Source organism: Egretta garzetta, unplaced genomic scaffold (genome assembly GCF_000687185.1).
Source record: "Egretta garzetta isolate BGI_Z169 unplaced genomic scaffold, ASM68718v1 scaffold45, whole genome shotgun sequence".
NCBI classification, from domain to species: domain Eukaryota; kingdom Metazoa; phylum Chordata; class Aves; order Pelecaniformes; family Ardeidae; genus Egretta; species Egretta garzetta.
Window position 1 is genome coordinate 10,726,609 of NW_009260028.1, and position 22,330 is coordinate 10,748,938.

General features: G+C 40.9%; 1 protein-coding gene across 2 annotated transcripts in view; it reads left to right on the top strand.

The window, feature by feature from the left end:
- LOC104128254 (SH3 domain-binding glutamic acid-rich protein) overlaps positions 1-20,450 on the top strand; it is a 25,689-nt gene extending 5,239 nt beyond the window's left edge. The window contains exons 2-7 of one of the 2 annotated variants that reach the window (XM_035896513.1): positions 213-398; positions 7,362-7,442; positions 14,126-14,230; positions 18,370-18,404; positions 19,068-19,081; positions 20,380-20,450. In XM_035896513.1, coding sequence (XP_035752406.1) covers positions 213-398; positions 7,362-7,442; positions 14,126-14,230; positions 18,370-18,404; positions 19,068-19,081; positions 20,380-20,450 — 492 coding nt within the window. The remainder of the gene's footprint in view (positions 1-212; positions 399-7,361; positions 7,443-14,125; positions 14,231-18,369; positions 18,405-19,067; positions 19,082-20,379) is intronic. The other variant, XM_035896514.1, reaches the window with a different exon arrangement.
- The last annotated feature ends 1,880 nt before the right edge of the window (positions 20,451-22,330 follow it).

Below are 22,330 nucleotides of genomic sequence, written 5' to 3' on the forward strand. Positions count from 1 at the left end.
AGAAAGAAGCTGAGGAAGGGTGTGTGTGGGGGGGAGTAATGGCAGTGGTCTGGCTGCTGAGAAACAGCATTGACTCTCAGCTTCAAAGAGTTTGGGGGCTACTGGAGTAGTGGATCCAACTTGACATGCATTAGTTCTGCTTGTAATAGCAATTGCTTTCAGAAGAATTTTCATTTTAAAGAAGGAATTTTGTTTTTCCTCTTTTCTAACAGATCAAAAAGAAACAGCAAGAAGTAGTGGGCTTTTTAGAGGCCAACAAGATTGACTTTCAGCAAATGGACATAGCAGGTGATGAAGACAACAGGAAATGGATGAGAGAGAATGTCCCAGGTGAAAAAAAGCCCCAAAATGGAATTCCCCTCCCTCCACAGATCTTCAATGAGGAGCGGTATTGTGGGGTAAGAAGCTGTTTGGAAATTTAAATACCTTCAGAGAGTCTTCTTTCACAGAAAGTGACTCTTTTCCATTAGTAGGAAATGTCCTCAAACAAATGCCTTGAAACAATTTGAGATTCACTTTGGGCGAACCGTTCTTAGAAAGCATTTTTTATGCATGGAAAGGCAATCAAACAAGTATTCCTTTTTAAGAGAAAAATACACACGGGGGGACACTGACTAGAGAAACTCTGCTTAACAGGCTGTACGGCTTACCCCCTACAGACCCAGAGCCTATGCAGGACCCAGAGCTCACTGCAAGGTGTGGAGTTTGCTGCCTGTGAGGAGCTCGGTGTTTTCCTCTCACATTCTCCTACCTCCTGCTGTGTAGCTCACTCACAAGTTGTCCTGCTCTTGGCTCTCTGCCTGCACTCTCGCTTCAGCTCCTGAAGGCCAAAGGCAGTACCATCTAGGTGATACTATGACTTCTTCACATGGTATCTCAGGATGACCAAATGTATACTTCGAAGACAGCTCAGCTGCACTTGGAGTAGTAAGTGCTCAATTATGTGGTTTGACAATACTGAGCTACTCAGGGCTAGCCGGGTTCACAGCAAGGCTGATTTGCTGGCTCCAGCTGTATTGTATTTTGCTTCTTGAACTTTCAGTTAATTTTGCATGGTGAGTTTTTATATTTTTTTTGTTTGAGACAGACTCGTCTGGGCTGCTAGGAAGTCGAGTAGATGTCTGAAGCACCAGGGCCCGTGAACGGGAATCTTTCTTTTCCATTATATTATAAAAATAAATAGAAATTGTAGGTGACTGGAATCATTCTAGTATGTGGTTTGAATTATTGGAATTATATTGCTTACTCAATAAATATCCAACTCTTCACAACAGAAAGTGTAACGCTCATCCAATACTTTTACATTTTCATATATGCTTGTAACAGGTTATTTCTTTTGAAAGAGTTTGTTCAAATCAGTGATAGATAATACCGTACCAGCATGAATATTAGGATCATGAAACAAAAGAGATATTTGACAGTTTTTTTCTCATAGTCTGGATGGAAATACATAGACTGGAAAGTATTCTGATAGGATCACTGAAATGAACTTCCAGAGTACTCTGAAATGCAGATCACACAGAATCATAGAGCCATAGAATAGTTTGGGTTGGAAGGGACCTTCAGAGGTCATCTAGTCCAACCCCCCTGCAAGGAGCAGGGACATCTTCAACTAGATCAGGTTGCTCAGAGCCCCGTCCAACCTGGCCTTGAATGTTTCCAGGGATGGGGCATCGACCACCTCTCTGGGCAACCCATTCCAGTGTTTCACCACCCTCATTGTAAAAAATGTCTTCCTTATATCTAGTCTAAATCTACCCTCTTTTAGTTTAAAACCATTGTCCTGTCACAGCAGACCCTGTGAAATGGTTTGTCCCCATCTTTCTTATAAGCCCCCTTTAAGTTTTGAAAGGCTGCAACAAGGTCTCCCTGGAGCCTTCTCCTCTCCAGGCTGAAAAACCCCAACTCTCTCAGCCTGTCCTCACAGGAGAGGTGCTCCAGCCCTCTGATCATCTTTGTGGCCCTCCTCTGGACCCGCTCCAACAGGTCTGTGTCTTTCCTGTGCTGAGGGCTCCAGAGCTGGATGCGGTACTGCAGGTGGGGTCTCACCAGACTGGAGTAGAGGGGCAGAATCCCCTCCCTCGACCTGCTGGCCACACTGCTTTTGATGCATCCCAGGGTATGGTGGGCTTTCCATATTGTGTGTGCAAGCTCATATTGCCGGGTTATGTCCAGCCAGTGAGCCCAGTTTAAGTTTCTCCACAAATTTAGTGTGAACTACTGCAAAGGTTGTTTTGAGAGAGAAGGGATTTACATGCCACTAAGTTTTCAGAATTAGCTTCAATGGTCTCAGAGCAAAAGTTGCTACTATGAGTAATGGAGTGCAATCATTTGCTCATTGTCTCATAGGAATCTTAAAAGAGAACTTGATATGTTACAGTTCACGGGCATTTCAACATCCATTCTGCATCAATAAAAAGTATAATTTGATATATCTTACTCTGGATTTTGTGGCAGCCAATGTTGCAATACGTATTTCTGATATTCTCTGGAGAGGTTATATAGTGAATTAAAGAGTAATTGCATGACAAAGTGTTGCAGCTGGTCAGCTTTGCTAGTAAATTATAAAGGTACAGTTTCTACTCCATGTCTGAAGCTGTTTCAGGAAGCCAAATAATCTACATCTTGAAATACATTTAAGCTAAGAAAGAGTCCTTTGCAAAGACACCTCCATGTGGAAAGGAGTCCAGAATGCAGTTGCAGCTACTGATTTAAAAACCAAATTGAATTTACAATTCTTAAAAGTCTTCAGAATTCTAATGTACCCAGATCTTGAAGCTCATAGCTAATGATCCCAGTGAGTGCATAAAAAGATTGATTTATAGCATCATTATTTCCAAATAAATAAGAAAAGGAGATCCATATCAGTACATGTGTTTTACCCTTCTCCTCAGGGGAAGGTGCCTTAAGGGAGCTGCACAGTGAGTGTGAAGTGGGATTATGTGGGCTGGTTGAGAACATGGCCAGGGGCTGGCAGACTGATGCAAAATTCCCTCAAGTGACATGATGTCTTCTGCAACATGTCTACAATATAAAGCTGGGGATTTGCATTCTACTTCCCTGCATAACCTGTGCAAGTCCAACAGACCCATTGTTCTGAAATCCAGAACTGTTTTATGCTGTTTAAGGTTTACATGATACTATCTTAATTCTTCTCCTGTGTCTCACTTCCTTTGTCCTCAGCCCCTTTGTTAAAAATAGGCCTGAGAATTGCAGAGGTCTGTTTGAGTCAGGGACTCCACTCCAGTATCCTGGATTCATGAAAGTCCCTTTAAACTATGTTGCTCCCATTTGTACAGTCTTCAAGGGCCTCAGTCTCATGGCATCTAGAAACCTTCAAATGCAACCAGTTTATACCTGTTTCCTGGTATACCAAAATCACCCTTTAGCTTAAATAGCTCTGATCCAATGTGTTTGTAAATGGGAATCATATCCTCTTTTAATCTTCATTTTGCTGTGTTAAACAAGTCAAGTTCTTTACACCTCATTTTTTTGTGAGATCACTCTTTTCCCTCACTTCCCTTCCTATCGATTGTCCTGTGTGTTTGGATCCCATTCACATATATGCATGTGTATACACATGAGCAGCATGCTGGCCTGGGAGCACTGGCCTCAGGGAGATGAAAATGCAGGATAAAAGATTTCCTTCCTCACCATGAGAAAGAGGGATTTGGAGACAGACATGACAACCTTCAAATATTTCAAGGACTGCAGGAAAAAGGAATTAATTATTTGGTCTGAATTCAGTATTGACCCTGCTCGGAACAGGAGGGTTGGACTAGATGGTCTCCTGAGGTTCTTCCCACCTGAATTATCCTGTGGATCTAGAATTTTGTAAAATATGTTCTGCTCCACACCCACTGGAGGTGGGACAAGATATAATGAGCAAAAAAAATGCAGCAAAGGAACAGACATCATGTCAGACATCAGAAAAAAATATGTAGTGTTCAGGAGATTGTCTCATTATCTCATTAAAGGTCATTACCAATGGACTGGAGAAACACCTATCAGGAGTAGCATAGTGGTTCCTGCCTTGGAGAAATGGCCCTTTGAGGTCTTCTCCAATCCCCTCATCTGCAGTTCAGTGAAATTTTGGGGGTGGGGGTAAGGAAAGAAGGGATACTGGGGACAGCTGAGGAGGCTTCCTTTTCATGCTGACATAGTGAGCAAGTAAACGCAGTCCTCTTGCTAATCTGCTTTTCTGCTGATATGTAAAAGTATCTGCATCTTCTGGCTGCCCCTGAAGAGCTGCTTCACTTCCTAACTTGTACTGTAAAACGGAGGTTTCTTACGGATGCGTTTATGAAAATACACCAACTGTGAGCAGCTTTTCTGCAAGGTCAGAACAGCTTAAGGCAGTCTTATAAATAGCTTGAATCTTATTTTTCTTTCAGATCTTTGGTATTGCCACTTGAAGAAACAGATTATAAATGGATTCATTTTGTATGCCTGGCTACAGCGCACCAATTTCAAGTATCCATTCTAATCCATCAGTGTTGGCAATTATGTTCTTATTTGATCTTTTTCTTAAGCTGCTTTTTTGCTCATGTCTAGACAGACGTCTGCATCTGTGTCACTTTCTAAATATATTGAGCACTCTGCTGCTCTTCTCTTGCTTTTGCTTAACAAAGAAACCCTAGAAAACTGGGAAGGAAATGGAATGTTAACTTCTGGTTTCCTCTGTAAGGTATCTATAGAAATCTGTAGAATCTATAGAATGAAATACCCATGTCCCTTTTTTTTAACGAATCTCTGAATTATCAGGTAAGACTTTTATCTGATGCTTCATATAACTGCTAAAGTCAAATATATGGAAATCATAGGGACCTTTGGAGGTCTGTAGTCCAGCTGCTGCTCAAAGCAGGGATAGCTTTAAAGATAGCTTATGTTGCTTGGGGCTTTGGCCATCTGAGTTTCAAAAGTCTCCAAGGATGGCGTTTCCATGCCCTCTCTGCACGCTCTGACCTGGTGCCGTACCACTCCTGTGAGGAGGAATTTTCTGCTGCTGTCCAATTAGAGTTTGCTCTTTTGCTGTCTGGCATTTCCACAGTGGTCATACAAAGGATGATAGCATAGAGTGTATATGTACGTAAGCACTTGTATCATAAAAAAACCTCATTATTTTTTTTTTTAAATACGTTTCACTGTATTTTTCAAAGACTGGTTCCAAAGACATATGACACCATTACCTTCCACCTAGACCATTTATGACTTCTCATGCAGATATAATATTATTGATTACCTGAAATAAATTGTTACTGCTCATTTTTTCTTTCTGCCTGCCTTGGGAACAGTTAACTTTGGTCATTCAGTGAACGGAGGTGTGAACAAGTCACTGTTAGGAAAATAAGAGTGGAAATATACAATACAAAGCCTATTCCATGACCACTGTAGTCATGCTTTTACTCCATGCTAAATACCTAATAGCTTACTCCTCAGTGTACAGAAGGTAGGTGATTTCCGTTTACTGTGAGATACCATATTTACAGTGGGATGTCATTGTACGCTACCAGTTGCCAAAGGAGTACCTGATATGATAGAAGGTTGTATCCTCTTCTGGTAAGGAGTTCATCTGGTCACTCACACACCTTGCTTGTGCCCTTAAGTCTGGTTATGTACAAGGCTATGCGTCTCTGGAGATTTTTAGTACACTTGCCTTCTGTTGCTTTTCCTCTGGGGAGGAATTAACAAGACGTATGAAATATCAAGTCCACTTCATGCGCCTTCCTTGTTATAGTCTTCTGTTTGTTTCCCAGCTGTTGACATGCTGTGCCATAATGTGCTTAGGCTCTTTCATGCATATGTGGTGTGCAGGAGGACACGTTCCCTGTGTTTGTATGGCCTGTCAAAGGCCCATGTCAAATTCCAGCCCTTTGAATTGCAGAAAATCCTCATGTTCTTGTTTGCTGTATTGCTCCTAAGTTTATGGGTTAGACTTCAGACACTGGCTTTCTTAAATACTTAGGGCAGACCTGGGTTAGATGAGGAGAACCCACAGCAACATGAAAACAGCAAAGAGATGGTATGAGAAATGGGTGGCCTGGAGCAGCAGCAGGTATTCTGCCTGGTGGGGTCAAAACATGCTCTGGGGCTTCTCCCAGCCTGGGCAGCTCCTGCTGCCTGTAGCTAGGTCCTGTGTGAAAGCCAATCTGTCCCTTAGATAAATCAGTGAAATGGGCTGTCATTTATCCTGTCTGTTAAGCTATGTTGCCTCTTCCAACCTGGACTGAAATGTCATTGATTCCGGTCTTGTTGACATTGACATGACTTCTAAACCATCCACACCAGCCTTTCCCTAGGATTACCCTTGGCCAATAATTTATTCTCTGGAAATACTAAAACAGGCCAATAAAACAACTCAGGTCCTAACCCTACAAACAAGTCTCAAGGATGAGTCAGCACCTTCTTATTTACAAGCTTCTATTTTTGGAATTGTTCGGGATGAGGGGGAGGATGATAAGGTGATCAGGGCAATAGTCTAGGACTCAGCAGATACGTGTTCAGTCTTCTGTCCTACACAGAGCGGCTGTGCGACTGTGGGTCGGTCACTTCTGACCAGAGTTTCTGCTGAGATCTTAAACAGGTGTTGATTTTTAACCTGTGTAAGATGCAAGTCATGAACTTCCCAGTAACAAACTAGGGATAGCAGAGCTTCCTTAATCGATAGGGAAGTTGCACAGGTAGATACAGTAAAGACCATGCCCGTGCTAGATGGTAGGATAGGAGCCATCCCTCATGTCTTTTCAGGTCTATTAGCACTGAAGAGAAATCAGGCATTTAACATAATGATTTATAACTTCAGTTCACAAGTGGACAAGACATTTTGGCTGGTACACATACATCAGTGGGAACAACACAGTCCTTTGCTAAGTTTGTCTGAAAAGTAACTGCATTTTCTAACCAGAGCGCCTTTCTTTAAAGTAAACAGTTTCCTCATTATCATTTCACTTGTGCTATTACGTTGGCTGTTGCCTCTTATTTGCCATAAAGCTGTCCAGGGTTTTGAGGGCCTATTTTGTGTTCTTACTCACAGCAAGTTTTATTTTAACATTTAAGTGGGAATAGCTTTGCTTTGATGTGTACAGCTGAGGCACATTAAAATGAGACATTTAATTTTATCTGATTCTGACATAGAAGTCTGGAGAGATTTGCCCACTTGTTCATTTTGCCAGCCAGTGTGAAACCCCCTTTATTTGAGTTTTCTTCCTGGGTATTAGATAATGCAGGCGCTTCTATAAGTGCATAGTCATTCTCATCAATATAAGACAGGTTTGCCTGCGCTAGTCTCTTGTTCCTGTGCTTTTTGTTTGATTTTTGTTACCAATTCTCTGTTGTTTTTTGTTCCTTTTTTTTTTTTTTAGGATTTTGAATCCTTTTTCTCTGCTAAAGAAGAAAATATTATTTATTCATTCCTGGGCCTTGCTCCTCCTCCAGGCACAAAGGTATGTGCTGCTGTCCTTCCATGGGGGCCATTTATTAGATTTTAATAAAAGATTAAGATAGGCAGTGACTCAGCATGTCAAATAAGAGACAGTGACAAGCATTACATTAGATGTTGGTGCAGCAAAGTGTTCTTAAGGGGAAAAAAAAAGTGTCTGGTTCAGTAAATACTAGAAAATACTTCTCTTCCCTTCTTTCACTGCGGACTTGTTACCATGCCTCCAGCTGATGGTTTTTTGTTGTTGTTGACACAAAGCAGTATTTTATCATGTTCAGTTTTTAAATGGCACAGAATTTCCTAACACAATTTATAGGTTGTATTAATTACAAGAAACCTTCACTTCCCCCTGACTGCATCAAACTTTAAGCAAACAGGCTTTGTCCTGCCGGCGTGCAGACCCTTTCCATCCTCTGTGTGAGGGGTTTGCACCCTCTGCCTTGAGGAGGTAACTCAGAGTCTCACCCAGGGCATCACAAAGTCCTTGTGGCAAGTCTACCAGTTGCTCTCCATCCACCGTATTGTGACAATGTCCTACTATACTTCCGGCAAAAGAAAAAGATGATTCTTTGGCTTTTTGGTTTTTTTCTTCTTTTTCTTCTTTTTACGGAAAGCAATGTGTTTTATCTTTGAGTCTTCTTCTAATTATAAGTTTTAGAACTGAGAGCATTACAGCTCTCTTATCCTGAGATCACATTAGATGATAATCAGATGTTGCCATCTTTAACGTGGGTGTTTCAACAAAAGGAGTGAATCCAGAGAGGGATGAGCCAGAGCGATAGCGGAGAACTCTGCTGCATTGTGGTGACCTGGCTGAAGAACTGCCCTGGGGCGTGAGATCTCCCTTCTGGTCCAACTCTGCTGCCAACTCCTTAGCCACTTCAAGTGAAACACTGTTGTAAATGTCTCTATTTTAACTCTTCTGTAAAAGCAGAGAGAAAAAGGAGCCTTTGCTTAGTGCTTTGAGAGCTGCAGATGAAGAGATACCCAGGGGAGAGCCACAGTTTCCATAAATGTCTTTGACACTGAGTCCCTGTGTGATAAGGAGCAAGTGATTTAAACTTTCTGCTTTAGCTGTGCCATCTCCCACCAAGGGAAATAAAAATTACTTGCCTACCTCACAAGGGTCTTGTGAGAATTCATTTAATTAACATCCACAAAACCATGAAAGGCTTAAAGAACTGCAGGTATTATATATTGTAATCATTATAAAAGATACGTGGAGAATCAATAAGATAAAGAAAATTGCATTTTTCCATCTTCCCACTTCATATATTATCTGCTCCTTCATGCAAGGTTCTGTTAGATAGCATGTCTATGAAGCAAAGTAGCAATTTTTTAGAATTCATTCATTCCCAGCTGTCAGCAGAGGCTATTACAGTTTCTGCTTCGTGACAACTTTGTAAATGTTGAAAATAATATGTTCAGTACATTCTGCTGGGCAGATAAGTGTTAGTGCTATTGGTAGCAAGCAAGAATGGTTTATGCTGATTAACTGCTGCATTGGTGTTGTTGTTGGTGATTGTTTCATTCCAGCAATTGGAAATAAGTGAGAGTGTTTTTAAAAAATCCGTGTAAAGAGTAGAAGTATATTTACATTGTCTCCCTTTTAGAAACTGTTCCTGAATTTGAGAGAGACTTATACAAGTGCTTTAGCATTTATTGCAGAGGTGTTTCTCAGCTTCTTCACTGCATGACAGTCTGGCTGTGCTTTGTCATACAAATAACCTTGCTGCACTGCTTCTGCTTTCCTTTCATTAGGCTGTCAATTCAACCTTAGCATGAAGTGCAATGGATGGCTCGTGACATTGATTTCCAGCAGCGTGAATCTGGAATAATAAGTCAGGTGTGGAAGAGATGGTGATGGTGACACATGTGACAGGGTTTCCTACTAATATCTTCTTAAACAATTGGTTTGTTTTTTTTCTGGAATATGGTGATAATTTATAAAAGCAGCAAACTATAAAGCATGGAAACACCACAAAACAGTCAGCGAGCATTTGCTTTTTAAGGGTTTTTACCTCACTGAGGCATTACAGAGATTAATATGAAGCTGATACATGTTTTATACTCGTGCCTCAGAAGATTCTCTTTCCTTTTCCATCCATCTTTTGTCACATACTGCACTAGCAGAGAAGCTCTTTAATGACCGTGATGCTGTTTCACAGCACAGTCCACTAGGATCCTGACCCAGGACTGTTTTGAGCCTATTTTCTAGAGCAAGCAGAGTAACTTTTTGCTACTCCCTCAAGACATTATATCTTCCCAACAAAATACTTGCAGGTAAATTCATCGCCATGTCAGCCTGCTGAGTGCAAAATACACGTTTCAGTTCTGCAGATTCTCATCTTTTGTAGCCTTGACTTCTCTCTGGGTTAGGTGGCTACAACTTGTCACCAGACCGACTTGTCCAGTGTTTACATTGAACTGTTACTGCTAGGTACTGGAGCTCAGATGGTGCCAGAGCCTAATGTGCAAGCTGATATACACTTACAGCTTGAGTCCCTTATGCCTAGGACACAGCAAAGTTGTCACGAAGGCACAGATTGACTCTAAGACACATGTAAAGAAGCCAATGTACATTTATTTAAAGAATACCAAGTACTTTTTTATCCTTAAAGGGTTGCTATGTGGCCATAAAACTCTGTGACTTTACAGGAAATCAATACATATTTTTGGTATGTCAGAAAGGGTCAATTAGCTCCATCATCCTCTCTCTCCTGTTGCTTCCCCATCACACTGGTGATCATGTTTTCTAAAGCATCATTTAAGAGGGGTGAGTAGCACAGTTTTATGTGCCTAAGGGAAGAAGCAGGCATAGCGTCTGTGTTAATAAATCCTTTAGTCTGTTAATATGAAATATCTTCTCATTCGAAGGAATACCTGGTCTAGAATACTTATAACTTCTAAACAGTTTTCAGGACAGCTGTTCTTTATGCCTGACCCAAAGACTACTCTAGTTAGTGATAGATTTCGGAATGATCCCATTTAGACTTGGATTAGTGGTATTAACAGTGATGTGCCAATAAGTAAATGTGTGTATGTTTGAGCTGTAATTAATGTAGTTTGTATGTCTAGGGTCAGGTGTGTCACTCTCAGCTGCCCCCAAAGTTTCATTCTAAAGCCGCCATTATTTTTATGCTTAGTCTGAGACTGTTCTCAATATTCTTGAAAATGCTCTGAAGTATTGGTAATATGGGAAAAGCCCATTAAAAGCACCAGCTGCACCGCTTGTTTTCTAAAATGGCGCAGGTCATTTTGTCAATGAGATGCCTATTACTTAAACTAAGATGACAAACAGCATGCCATATTACTACACCTTCTGAGTATCTCAGCAAGGTTTGAATGCAGGTAGTTAATTGCTTTTTATTTTCAGGGACCATCAGTTTTTTGAGAACTTTGTAAACTGCTGTGGAATACTGCTTCTGTTTTCCAGAAGTCCAGAGAGTCAGCAGCTTGTGGCAAGATAATTTCGGTTTGCAATTTCTCTGTGAACTCAGTGAAACTGATTTACTTGAGCGGAGGGTCTGTTTTCTAATCTTGTATATACTTAAATCCTTAATCTTGGTATTCTTGGTCTTAATATCCATAATCTTGAAATCCCAACATCCGTAGATACTTGAGCTTTAGTCTATTAGTTGAAAAAGACTTCTACCAAGACTACTTTGAATTACAAAGTTGCAGTATGTGCATTTTATTTAAAGAGAAAATGACCTGTCAGCCAATCTTTACAAATGGTACTTCATTTTAAATTAGTCAAAAATTAAATTCTATGTTTCTGTGGAGAGCTAGCATAATGATGATATTCTAAACATCACAGTTCTCGATGTAATGAACAAGAGCTCTGTGTGTGCCTTTGTTCTGGCTGCTAACACACTGCTTCTACAGTTTAGTTCTTTCAGTTAAAACTTTTTTTTGCCTTCTGCTCTGAGTAAGTATATGATTCATCTGAGATATTTTACACAACAGGTTCATTTTAATTAGAAAACTATCTTCAGTCTTTATGAATTTTATGTATCTGCCAAAAAAATATTGACTACATAGATTTTAAAATTAAATGTTAATATACATGCCAAAAATAAACATCTAACCAATTTAGTTTTCATTAACACCATCCTTTTCATTTTAGGAACTGCTACAAAGAAAGTATCTGTAAGGAAGTTATCATTTGCTTAAGAAAACAATGTATTAACACAGTGTTGCACAAAAGAATTTCAATATATGTCTGTGTTACTACGTATTTTAATCTTCATATATTTTGTTATCTTACGGGGGAAAAGTAAAAGATAAATTAAGCCAAACAAATGTCCCTGTAGATCTGTTTTAATAACAATGCCACCAGCATCAGTGCAGTGAGTACATGGTTTTATATATACTTGAAATGAGACAATATTGCCAGAAAAAGTAGTCTTTTCTCCTTCCTCTGGCTCCTGCTTACTTCCAGCTGCTCATTCCTCTCCCCCAGCATCCCCCACACGCTGGCAAAAACATTCATGCAGCTGTGTAACAGAGTGTGCAAATTGCATGAGATAGATGGAAATGTTTTTCTTTTTAAAGCTTTAATCTTGATCAGCCTCCTGCTGCAGTTCACCATGCAGCCCTGGAAAGGCCCTTGCTACCAGGAGGGCGAGGGCAGTGCAGTGCTGGGAAGGGCTGCAGGGAGGGTGATGCTTGCTGCTGCTGGTTTGGTTTTGTTTTTTTTTTCTCTCTGGAGAGGAAGGGGAACTTATGAGCTTATGTGCCTACTCTCTTTTCATTAAAAGCCCCTTACATACAAAAGATATTTTCCATGATTTGGGAGAAAATTGCCAAAAGGGGTGCCAAATCTTATAGACAGGGAAGTTTCAGAAAAAAGATGAACCTGCAGAAATATTTTGTCCATCTTCACTCTGTCACGATATCTGCTTCCAAACATTCCTGACCACCTTTCTATCATTTTTGTCCCCATCCAGCAGAGCATCTCAGCAGGAGGGCATGTTTTATATTGCACACCACATCATGGGACAAAGATCCCCAAGTCTGCTCTGGGGCTAGAAGCCAGATAGCTATGCTAGTGTCACGCTTCTGCAGGCTAAGTATGCTGGCTGAAGAAATCATAGATGATGAGGACACTGAATGAGGTCTTGTGAAGCTTAAGCAACAGGGGATCATGACTGGGGGCTTTTGTTTAACTGTAGGCATCAAATGAAATTACGGAAAAACAGAAAAACCCAAACTGACCAGGTGGATGAGTTTGTAAGGGCTTGGTCACAAGGATGAGAAAGGAGCTCAACTTCTGATCAGTGATGTGCTGCTCTGCCCAAAGTCTGCGAGACTTAGGATGACGCAGGACCAGACCTCCCCCTGAGCCCAATCCACTGTTGCTGGAGGCAACCACACCAGATAACACCTCTCAGAAGTGGTCAAATTCCCTTTTAATGAAGTAGGTTCTTTGCCTCTGCTTCTCTACTAGAAAGCTCTTCCAAAATTTCACACTGCTGATCATTAGAATTTTTATTTACAGCTGATTTATACTCATTTTGCATCTACCTTTTCCTTACCCTGTCCTTCCCTGATGTTTACCCTGATCTATTTTTAGAGAGCCATCATATCCCCTCACAGCGTTACATTCACTAGATTAGAGTAATGAAGCTGTTTGTGTCACCCTTTCATAAGACAGGCTCTCCGCTCCCTCAGACATTCCTGTAGCCCCCCTCTGCACCTGTTCCAGCCGGAATTTCTCTTTCTTGAGCCTGAGCGGCTGGAAAGGTACAGAGCGATCCGGAGGAGGTTTTGCCTTGGCCTTCTACAATGACATTAATATTTGCTTTCAGCTCTGCCAGCTATACCTCACCTCGTACCTCAGAGGATCACTTTCATTACCTCTTTCACCATCGCATCGCATTCATGGCTGAGTTATTCTGTGACTATTTAAATACATCCATTGTTTTCTTCTTTGATGATCATCGACTAACAAGCTCCTGAGGTGCAGTAGATACATCTGCTTCTAATCTCTGTCCCAGAACTACCTGTCCCAAATAACGTGACTTTGCACTTCATGCTATTGTATTTCATCCTATTTCTGTTGCTCCACTTGAGGCCGTGCAGGGTCTCCTTTTATCTGGTGCAGCGTGTGATCTAGCACGACCTTTCACAGCGACCTAGCGGAAAGTACAACAGGACTCAAAATACAGACCCTTCTAGGAGGTGCTTGTTCACAGTGCTGGAATAGATTTGATAGATCGGTGTGCGAATTGAGGAACTGAGGTTCCTGATGATTTTAAACAGGAAATTTAAGAGACTATATATGAAATCCTTTATTACTTCTCTTTTCTGTAGCTTCTTGATGAACTTTAGTTGGAATGCATGCTGGTGAAAAAGGTTTTTTTTTTCCTGAAGCTAGAATGTGCCATTGGGGTGAGCATCAGTTTCTATTTAACTTTCCACTGAAAAGTTAGAGAATCTGCTATGCTCTGAAGAGGAAGAAGTGTTTGAAATCATGCTTTCAAACCCCATACCTTTACCAACAGATCAACATGCCAACAAGTGTTCCTCTCACAGGAAAATGTCCAAAAGGGTATATTCTCTTTTGAGTGCTGAAACAAAACTAGAAAAACACCCTGCAAAACTGTAAAGTCAAGAGTTTTATAGAAATGAATTGTTGGTTCTGTGCCCTGAGGCTAATGATGACTTTTCCTTTGCTGACAGGAGACTGAAAAGTCTGATGCCACGGACGAAACTGAGGCACACACAGAAGACAAGGCAGATGAAGGGGGTCATGAAGAGGCTCAGTCAGCATCAGAAGATCAACAGGTAATTTTTCTTTTTTTGCCTTTGTGATATGAGTGTTTTACCTGTGCTAAGCGCATGAAACATAAACACACAGGCCCTCCTAGTGTGCCTCAGGGTGGGAGGACTGATTGCAGAGTGGTCTTTTGGATGCATTTTCTTTGACATCGTGGTGATGTGAAACTTAGATAAAATTTGAGGGAACTTTGCTCTGATTCTTGGAACAACAGCAGTTGTGTCTATTTAACAGTTTCCTTCTGCCACTCATTACCATAAGCTTTTTTTTAATGCTCATTTGGAACCAGACTGTAGTTACGGAGAATAATTTAAGACTAGACATCTAAGTCCTATCTGCGTGGAAGAATTTACTGCTATCAATGGCCAGCATCTGCAGTGCCTGAAAATCTGGTTGTTAATGTTTGTTGTCATGTACCAGCATTGACTGCTGTTGCAGCAAGCCAGATCTGACAGTGTCTTCTCCAGGCTGTACAGAAACCCCTGGGCAATGCAGAAATGGAGGCCGTTGTTATCCATTGTGCCTGCATTGTGGTCTGATATTAGTCACATGGGCAGATCTCAAACTGCCAGTGCTAAAAGTTCTTGCAAGAAGCCATCTGAGTTCCTTCAGTTCCCTGGTATAATATCCTGCAGTTAGGTAACATCAGTAAAACACTTGTGTTTCAGTGGTAGGTGGATCCCACAAAAAGGGACCATTCTGTTGCGTGCCGGTGTCTTCCTCAGCAGGGTGTTTAAGTTAATGGCCAGGTTCTAGACCCAGTAGAGACTGAGCAGAAATGGATCCCACATCTGGAGGTAGGGATCCAGCAGCTTTATCTCTCCTGCTGCTCTGACAGTTTGGTATTTAAGGATGGGTTTATTTTGATGTTGCAGTGTCAGATGACTCCCTTTCCAAAGAGGCAGGCCTACTGCTGGATCAAGCACTTATGCTTGTCGAGGTTTTTTTTGTGGTTTGAAGATCAGACAGTCCCAGTGGAATATCTGTCATAAATGAATCATCTGTTTTACTAAAGACCAAAATAAATGTGTTTTGGTTTTTTTCCATCTAGCTGCAACCTTTTTCCAGAGGAAGAACCTCTCTGTGAGCCTTTCCCCATTACCCTTTTGAACAGTGACCGAACCAGTCATTGTTAGGCTGCAAAAGCACCCTTTTACACAGCCTCATGCAAGTCCCATTTAAAATTTCAAAATGGCAATGAGGGGAGACAGTCCTGAGTGCGAACTGAATTTCTCCTTAAATTACATCCAAGCTCTTTTCATGTCTCTATGAATTTTGGCCGGCATGTCAGTGCCATCAAATACCTTTTTCCTTGGCTCTTAAGAGGACCCCAGCATAAAACTGCAGTGCATCCCCTGGCTGGATTAAGTTACTTGTCATTCTGGCTGGCAGTCTACTGTAATGTTTTTCAAATGAGAACAGAATGCTGGAACACGTCTGCAAATGTGTCAAGCAGCTGCATATGAGAGGTTTTGTGATGACATAATGCAATACCACTCCTACACAACAAGCACCTTGCTCCACTTCTCACAGAATGGATTGGAGCTGTAAGTGGAAAATATATTCTCCTTTAGTTTTACAGGGAGGGGAGTGGCAGAGGAGAGAGCACCAGGCAAGATAGTGTGTATAAAGAGACTTTTCTGTGGTTATGAGGGCATAAAGTTTGGTTAGTCTTACAAATCTTCCCCTTTCACCTGCACAGTCTTGACAGTGTTGGTATGTCCTTACATAGTCTTACATAACGAGGAGGAAAACTCTTCCTGAAATCATCCAACTCTGATCCCCACCGTCACCATGCCAGGTGTACATTAGCTCCTATGGGAAGCAAAAAAGCACTGTTTCTGTTCCTCGCTCGTTTCTCACTCGTTTTTGGAGAGGGTGCTCACCACTGCAGGCAGCAAGGTACCAGTAGCTCCTGCCAGGGTCACACAAACCCCATTTTTCACCCTGTTCTACCACCCACTTCCCATGTCCCCTAGGACAAATCACTTTGGTGACATGGCATCTGTCCACCTTGCCACAGTTCATTCCATTCAGTTCATTATTGCTTCTGTTGGGATGGCATAAATCATTCTGTAGAAATTCTAATATTCTCATTCTCTACAGACAGCACACAGAGGATGAGTTTAGTTGCGAAGAATAGCTTTCAGGCAGCTACAGTGACATGAATTCTGCCTTTTGTCTCTGTATCTCATTTTAGCCTTACAAAAACCCTTAAAAAGCTAGAATAACATTTCCTTACCTGGCCAGGGTTTTATGAAGTTAAATACATTTGAAGACTGTCAGATTGCCATTGGAGTATCTCCACTGGATGTTAGGTCCTAAAGGATACATGTAGCATCAACACAGTATTTTCAGTATTTCCCTCTCTTCCTCTCATTCTGCCACCCAGCACATCTTGTTTGACTGCTTGACCACACAGAATAGATGTTTTCCATGTGCTCTCCCCACTCATGCCTTTTCTTCTTCTAGCGTATTAAGAGCTGGTCTCTGTATATGGAGTTCTGAAAGGGTGAACTTTTTATCAGCGGCCCACTGTGTTTTGAAGCCAAATAGTTGCATCTTTTGAACAGTAGTCAGGTCCCTTTTGGAGTGTCAACTTACTCTTTTGACACCACCCCAAATCAAAATGCCATAATTTAAACATTGCAGCTTTATGTTCTGCTTCTGAATTAATACACCAGTGGGAATCTAGTATTGGCATTTTGGCTTTATTTAGCACTCAGTTTCAAACCAGGTTACAAATGACTCTCTGATGCGGGGTGTAACCTGGCCGGCTTTTCTCCAGTGACTTTGCAGGAGAAATACCAGTGCTATGGAAAATTCTGGCAGAGTCTTAGCGAGGTAAAGATATCTTAGTCTTTGCCAATGAGCATAAGACAGATAACAAGATAAACTCAGTTGTGCAGTGGCATGGAGGCTCCCAGATTTCAGAAGGCTCCTCCAGTGCCTCAGTAGCAGGAACAGCAGCCGATGGTCAATGTGGGTACCTGTGGAGGCAAGCTTATGCTTGACTTTTTCCTAATCTTTGTTTTCATTCCTAATCCCCATTCTATGACAGAAAAGGTTGAGGAATCATTTTGTTTGGATATAGAGTCCCTTTTTCTCGTTTTGTCTGTCCCTTTGGTTTTGAGTTTTTTTGAGGAAAAGACTGTGACCTCCTACGCATGTGGCACAGCAAGGGGTCTGCTGGTGACTGGATGTGATGCTGATAGTTTTTCTTTATTTTTACTACCTGATTTTAACTTTTGATTTTAGCTTGGAGGTTAGAATATTTTTTAAATGGTGTCGCAGTTAAATCAGTTTGCAGTACAGATTAGGCTCACTTCAGGGCAGAATTATTTTAGAAACATGTTCAAAAATCTTATTACAATGCAAGCCTGTATCCTGTCTCAGAAATTCCCCAGGCCATATATAAACCCTGGCACTGAAGCTCGCTTCCTTATCTCAACTCATTCTATGCAAACTCGTATCAACCGCTCATGCCTTCTGCATCTTACTGTTGCATTTGCCCTCTCTCTTTGGGATTTTCTGTAAGATTAGCTCTTCTCTCCAATAACCAGCCTGGTGTCTAACATTACATTCTATTCACTGTACATTTATATATTTTTCTCTTTTATGTCTCTTCACCACTTTTGCTCAATCTACAGTCTAAAACCAGCTTGTATTATTTCTTATTCCCTGGTACTGTTGAGCCAAGGCATCTGTTCCAGCCTACAACAGTTAACAGAATTGCAAGTCAGATTCGCAGTGGTGATATATAACATAGATAAGACTGTATAACACTGAGTTAACTTCCACTTTGCAGACCAGCTAATTACAAAAAAAAAAAAAAACCACCACCTGAAAAATCAAACAAAACCCCAGCTCTAATGCTTTGCTGGTCAATGAAGCAGATCTGATTGGAAGTAACTGAGAAAAAGGGAACTGTATCTAATGATTTTACAGCCCTTTTTCTAAGTAAAAGCTTAGCTTAAATGTGCTTTGTGAGTTAATCAGGAGGACATTATCTCAAAATAATTATACTGAATTCCACATAATTTTCCTAAATTCAGTGTTTAATTTCTGCTAGGTTTTGCCTGTATGACCTCTGATATTCTTTCTTTGATTTGTCTTTTAAACATTTTCTTTTGTATCTCTTATGTAGGAAAGCAAGGAAGAACATGCAGCAACAGGGGTACAGTATATTTGGACATTTTGCTTTCATCTTTTGTTTGTGTGCATTTAATTCCTTTTCAGTCTCTTCGCTTCACTCAAAAGATAGTAAATTCTTATTCATGAAATCAAATACACTAGTATTACATTCTGCTAGAAAATATTGTTGGTCATATCCTAGTCTTATTGTTTCGGAACAGGGATAGTCCTTTAATCATTAAAAACTGTAAATGGAAGAAGAATTGTCTTTCACAGATTCTTTAACAAAATTTGCCAAAGACTCCCAAGACAACTATATCTTTGACAATCGCTAACTGACACCATGCTGGCTACATTTTCGGTGTTGTGAGTGTGAAAGAGTCATTCTGACAATTTAGGTAGTTCTGCCTATAAAGGAAACATTTTCCTTGCCAGAATTTGTAAGACCCAGGTGCAAATCCTCAGACGCTTTTCTGCTTTGCCCAGCATTGCAAATTTATGCCTTGAATATTTCTTCATTGTTTCCCGTAAAACTAGTGATTGCTTTAGGCTATTTTCCACTGCAAACCTGCAATTAATAAGACACATCCACATCTTCCCACTCCCAAACTGCAGTGCATGTATTTATGCCCGCTGTCAGAGTTATGCATTGCAGACCTGGCAGCTGAAATGGGGCTCCTGGGCCTGTGGGCAAAGCGTGGGAGCTCCCAGTGAGGCTGGTGAGGGCCTTTAAGGCTGGTTAGTGCACCCTGGCACCACTAACTAATGCCTCAAGCAAGAAAAATACCCATTTTTTTTTTTTCTGTAAAAGGTAACTGACTTGAATTTTGAACTAAAGTTGTTAATATCTGAAAGATACTGCCTGTGGGCTTGCCTGGCCCCGTTTCAAAGAATGTTAATGAAAGGCACCTTTCTTGGGGGAAGATGCTGAATGAGGCAATGTTTCTTTGGCATGAGAACTTCTAATCGAGCTGACCTGTGCAGACATTTGTGTTACGTTTTCTGGTTTTGCAGGGATGATCCCTTAGTGCAATGGTTTTCCTTGAAAAACACTGATTCAAACCAGGAATCTGATTACAACAGGTCCATTCCCAAGCACATTTTAAAGCAGGTATTTACTTCAGCGACTCAGATGTGACTCCCATACAGACAGTACGTGTCTGAGAGGGAAACCTAAGGTCTGTGCTGCTCATAAACTACCTGCAGTCCTGACTGAAAACTAATTATGTATTCATTGATTGGTTGATTACACCAGGAAGAAATTCCCATGATTTTTGTAGTCTAGGTAGTATTTGAAGGTATGACATTTTGAGATAAACCTGTTTATACGCACAGGTGGAGTGCCTTTGAACAAGAGTTTGCTGGAAGAGAAGGAGCAGAGAAGCCTACAATGCCATTTTCAGTTGTTTTTCAGAGCAGGACTACACTTTAAAGCCTCATTTACTAGGTCTTAAAAGACAATGAACACAGATTGTTGCCTGTGTTAGGTAAAGGCTAGCTTTCAGGTAACTGTTCATTTGGTTGACTGAAGGAAAGGGCTATTGCCTTTGCATTGTGCCATTTCTCCTTTATAAAAGAACTTTTGAAATGGAAACAAGGCTGTATTATCTGACTCCGAATGATTTTTAGATTATTCGGGAATCTAGACCCCATGCCATGAATCTTGACTTGTTTGCTGCTCTAAGAAACATATAATTAAAAATACTAAACTTTTTTTCATATTTACATATAATTCATGTTCCCATTTTGATCTTGAACATCTTCTTACAGCTTAGCCATGTACCGTGTTCTAACCTCTCTAAGAAGAAGGTTCTTGTATTCCAGCACTTGCCTATGAACTCCACAAAGCTAGAGCCCTGGCATGTTAACTTTAAAAGCTCTATACATTACTCCTCTGTTATATTTTTTAAGCTCTAACAACATTGCATTTGCTAGAAACATAACAGTTGCAGAAGCAGAGCTCTGCATTTCAAGACTGTTTTTACTTCATTTCCTACATGATAACTACAACTATTTTCTATAAAAAAGGAAGAAGAAGAAAAGCAGGAAGAGGGAGAAGAAAAGGAGGAGGTGGAGGAGCAAGAAGAGTCTTAGTACACTTCCCTACGACACATTCTTTCTTGAACAGGTTTTCAGGTAACTATTAATATATCCAGCATGGTTTCTAACTGTTCTTAAAGTAACATAAACTTGAAAATTTTGTACATATTGTTGTGATGTGCAATGACAAGAATGGAAAGAATGTACCAAACCCAAAAAAGGTATTATGCGTTTGACACGTAATGGTCAGTCAGAGCCATTGCCCTTAATCAGTCTGTCAGGTTTTTCCCCCTTCTGTGGCACCAACGAAGATGACTTTCCTACACAGCTGCCTCTGTGATCCATCAGGATACTGCAGGGTCTTTGATCCATTCCCCATCGCTCTTACAACCTTCACCTCCCTGCCAGGCTTCTGACATCATTCCTTAGCATCTTCCACGGTATCCCCTAGATCTCTGCTGTGACCCCCAAGTATGAGCAATGCAAAGTCCAGCATGCTAGGTGTGTACTGTGTGAGTGGCCAATATATATGCGCGAAGTGCCCAACTGTTGGGCCAAAAGTGCACTTAACTCTTAGATTCATTGCAGCTTCTCTTTCATCTGGGATAAGAATTCATTTCTCGCTTCTCTTACTCAGCTACTGATTTCACTGAAACTTTGAAGAGCTTTGTGTCTCCAATAAAGCCCTCTCCCAAATTTAGTTGAAACGCTAAAAAAAAATTACTGCAGAAGGGAGAGGAGCATGACCAGAAATATGACATACTATAAAATTGCCTTAGAAACTAGCCCAAATGTGACTTTAAAACCTCAAAACAGGAGGCATCTGGGAGGCAGAATTTGTGCCTGTATAGATGTATGACCACCCAGCATTGCTTAAGTTTTGTCAGCACATGATTTCAAATTTAACTTTCAGGTTTTATTTTTCCTCCTGCTGTCTCTTCCCCTCTGCACAGAAATAAAGACCAAACAATCACTTAGGAGGGAAAAACTGTTAACCTACAAGAAAGTCGGAATTTCCAGCAGATTTTCCCTTGGGTGGTGGGACTCCCTCCTGATCGCAGACACAGTGTGATATGCTCCTTCTAGAACTAGCGGGATTCCCAGCTAACTCTGCCCCTGAGGTAGTTGCCATAGGTTTCACCAACCATAGGCTGATGTGGAGACCCAGTGCCTCAACAGGACAGAAAATCCATGACTTCTTTCATGCTACCTCTCCCAAATCTGAGTTCCTCTGTTGCGTGGGAATTAATTCATCCCAATGTTGTCCAGTGTTCAGACATGTAAAATCACAGCAGGAGTGCTAAATTCTAATCTAATTTTCCTTATTTTTGTTCAGGAAGCACAAGCTGGAGCAGCCTCACCAAAGAAAATAAAACCACTCTCTCAAGCAAGCCATCACTGCGTTTTATGCCTGTAGACATACGAACATATAAATACATAACACAACAAAGACACCGCTCTGTCCTACCTGTGGCCTTTATATATATATTTGGTATTCCAGTTGCTTGTTAAAATGGGTCTTCTTATACGCGACTGATGATATTTCAGTCGATTGTTATATGTTGGAATAGTATTGTCCATGTCACATTTTAGATTGTAAGCTCCTCAGGGCAGGAACCATGTCTTTCTCTGTATTTATCTACTACCAAACACATCGCTGCCACTCCGCAGATAACTGCACTCACACAAGTGATGTATTCAGAGAAAAATTCATCATTGAAAACCACAAAGAGGCTTCCTGTATACAAGCTATGTGAGTCACTTCTCCCTCAGCTGGCTTTTGAAAATGATTGGGATTTCCATTGTACAGCAGTTTAAATAAATGCGTCTTCTGTCATAGCTGTTCTTTGCCTGCAAAAGCACTAATTTAACCCTAGCAAGCTGCGCTAGGATCTGTAAAGTTGAGTTTTCTCCATCGTTACGGTTGTAGGCTA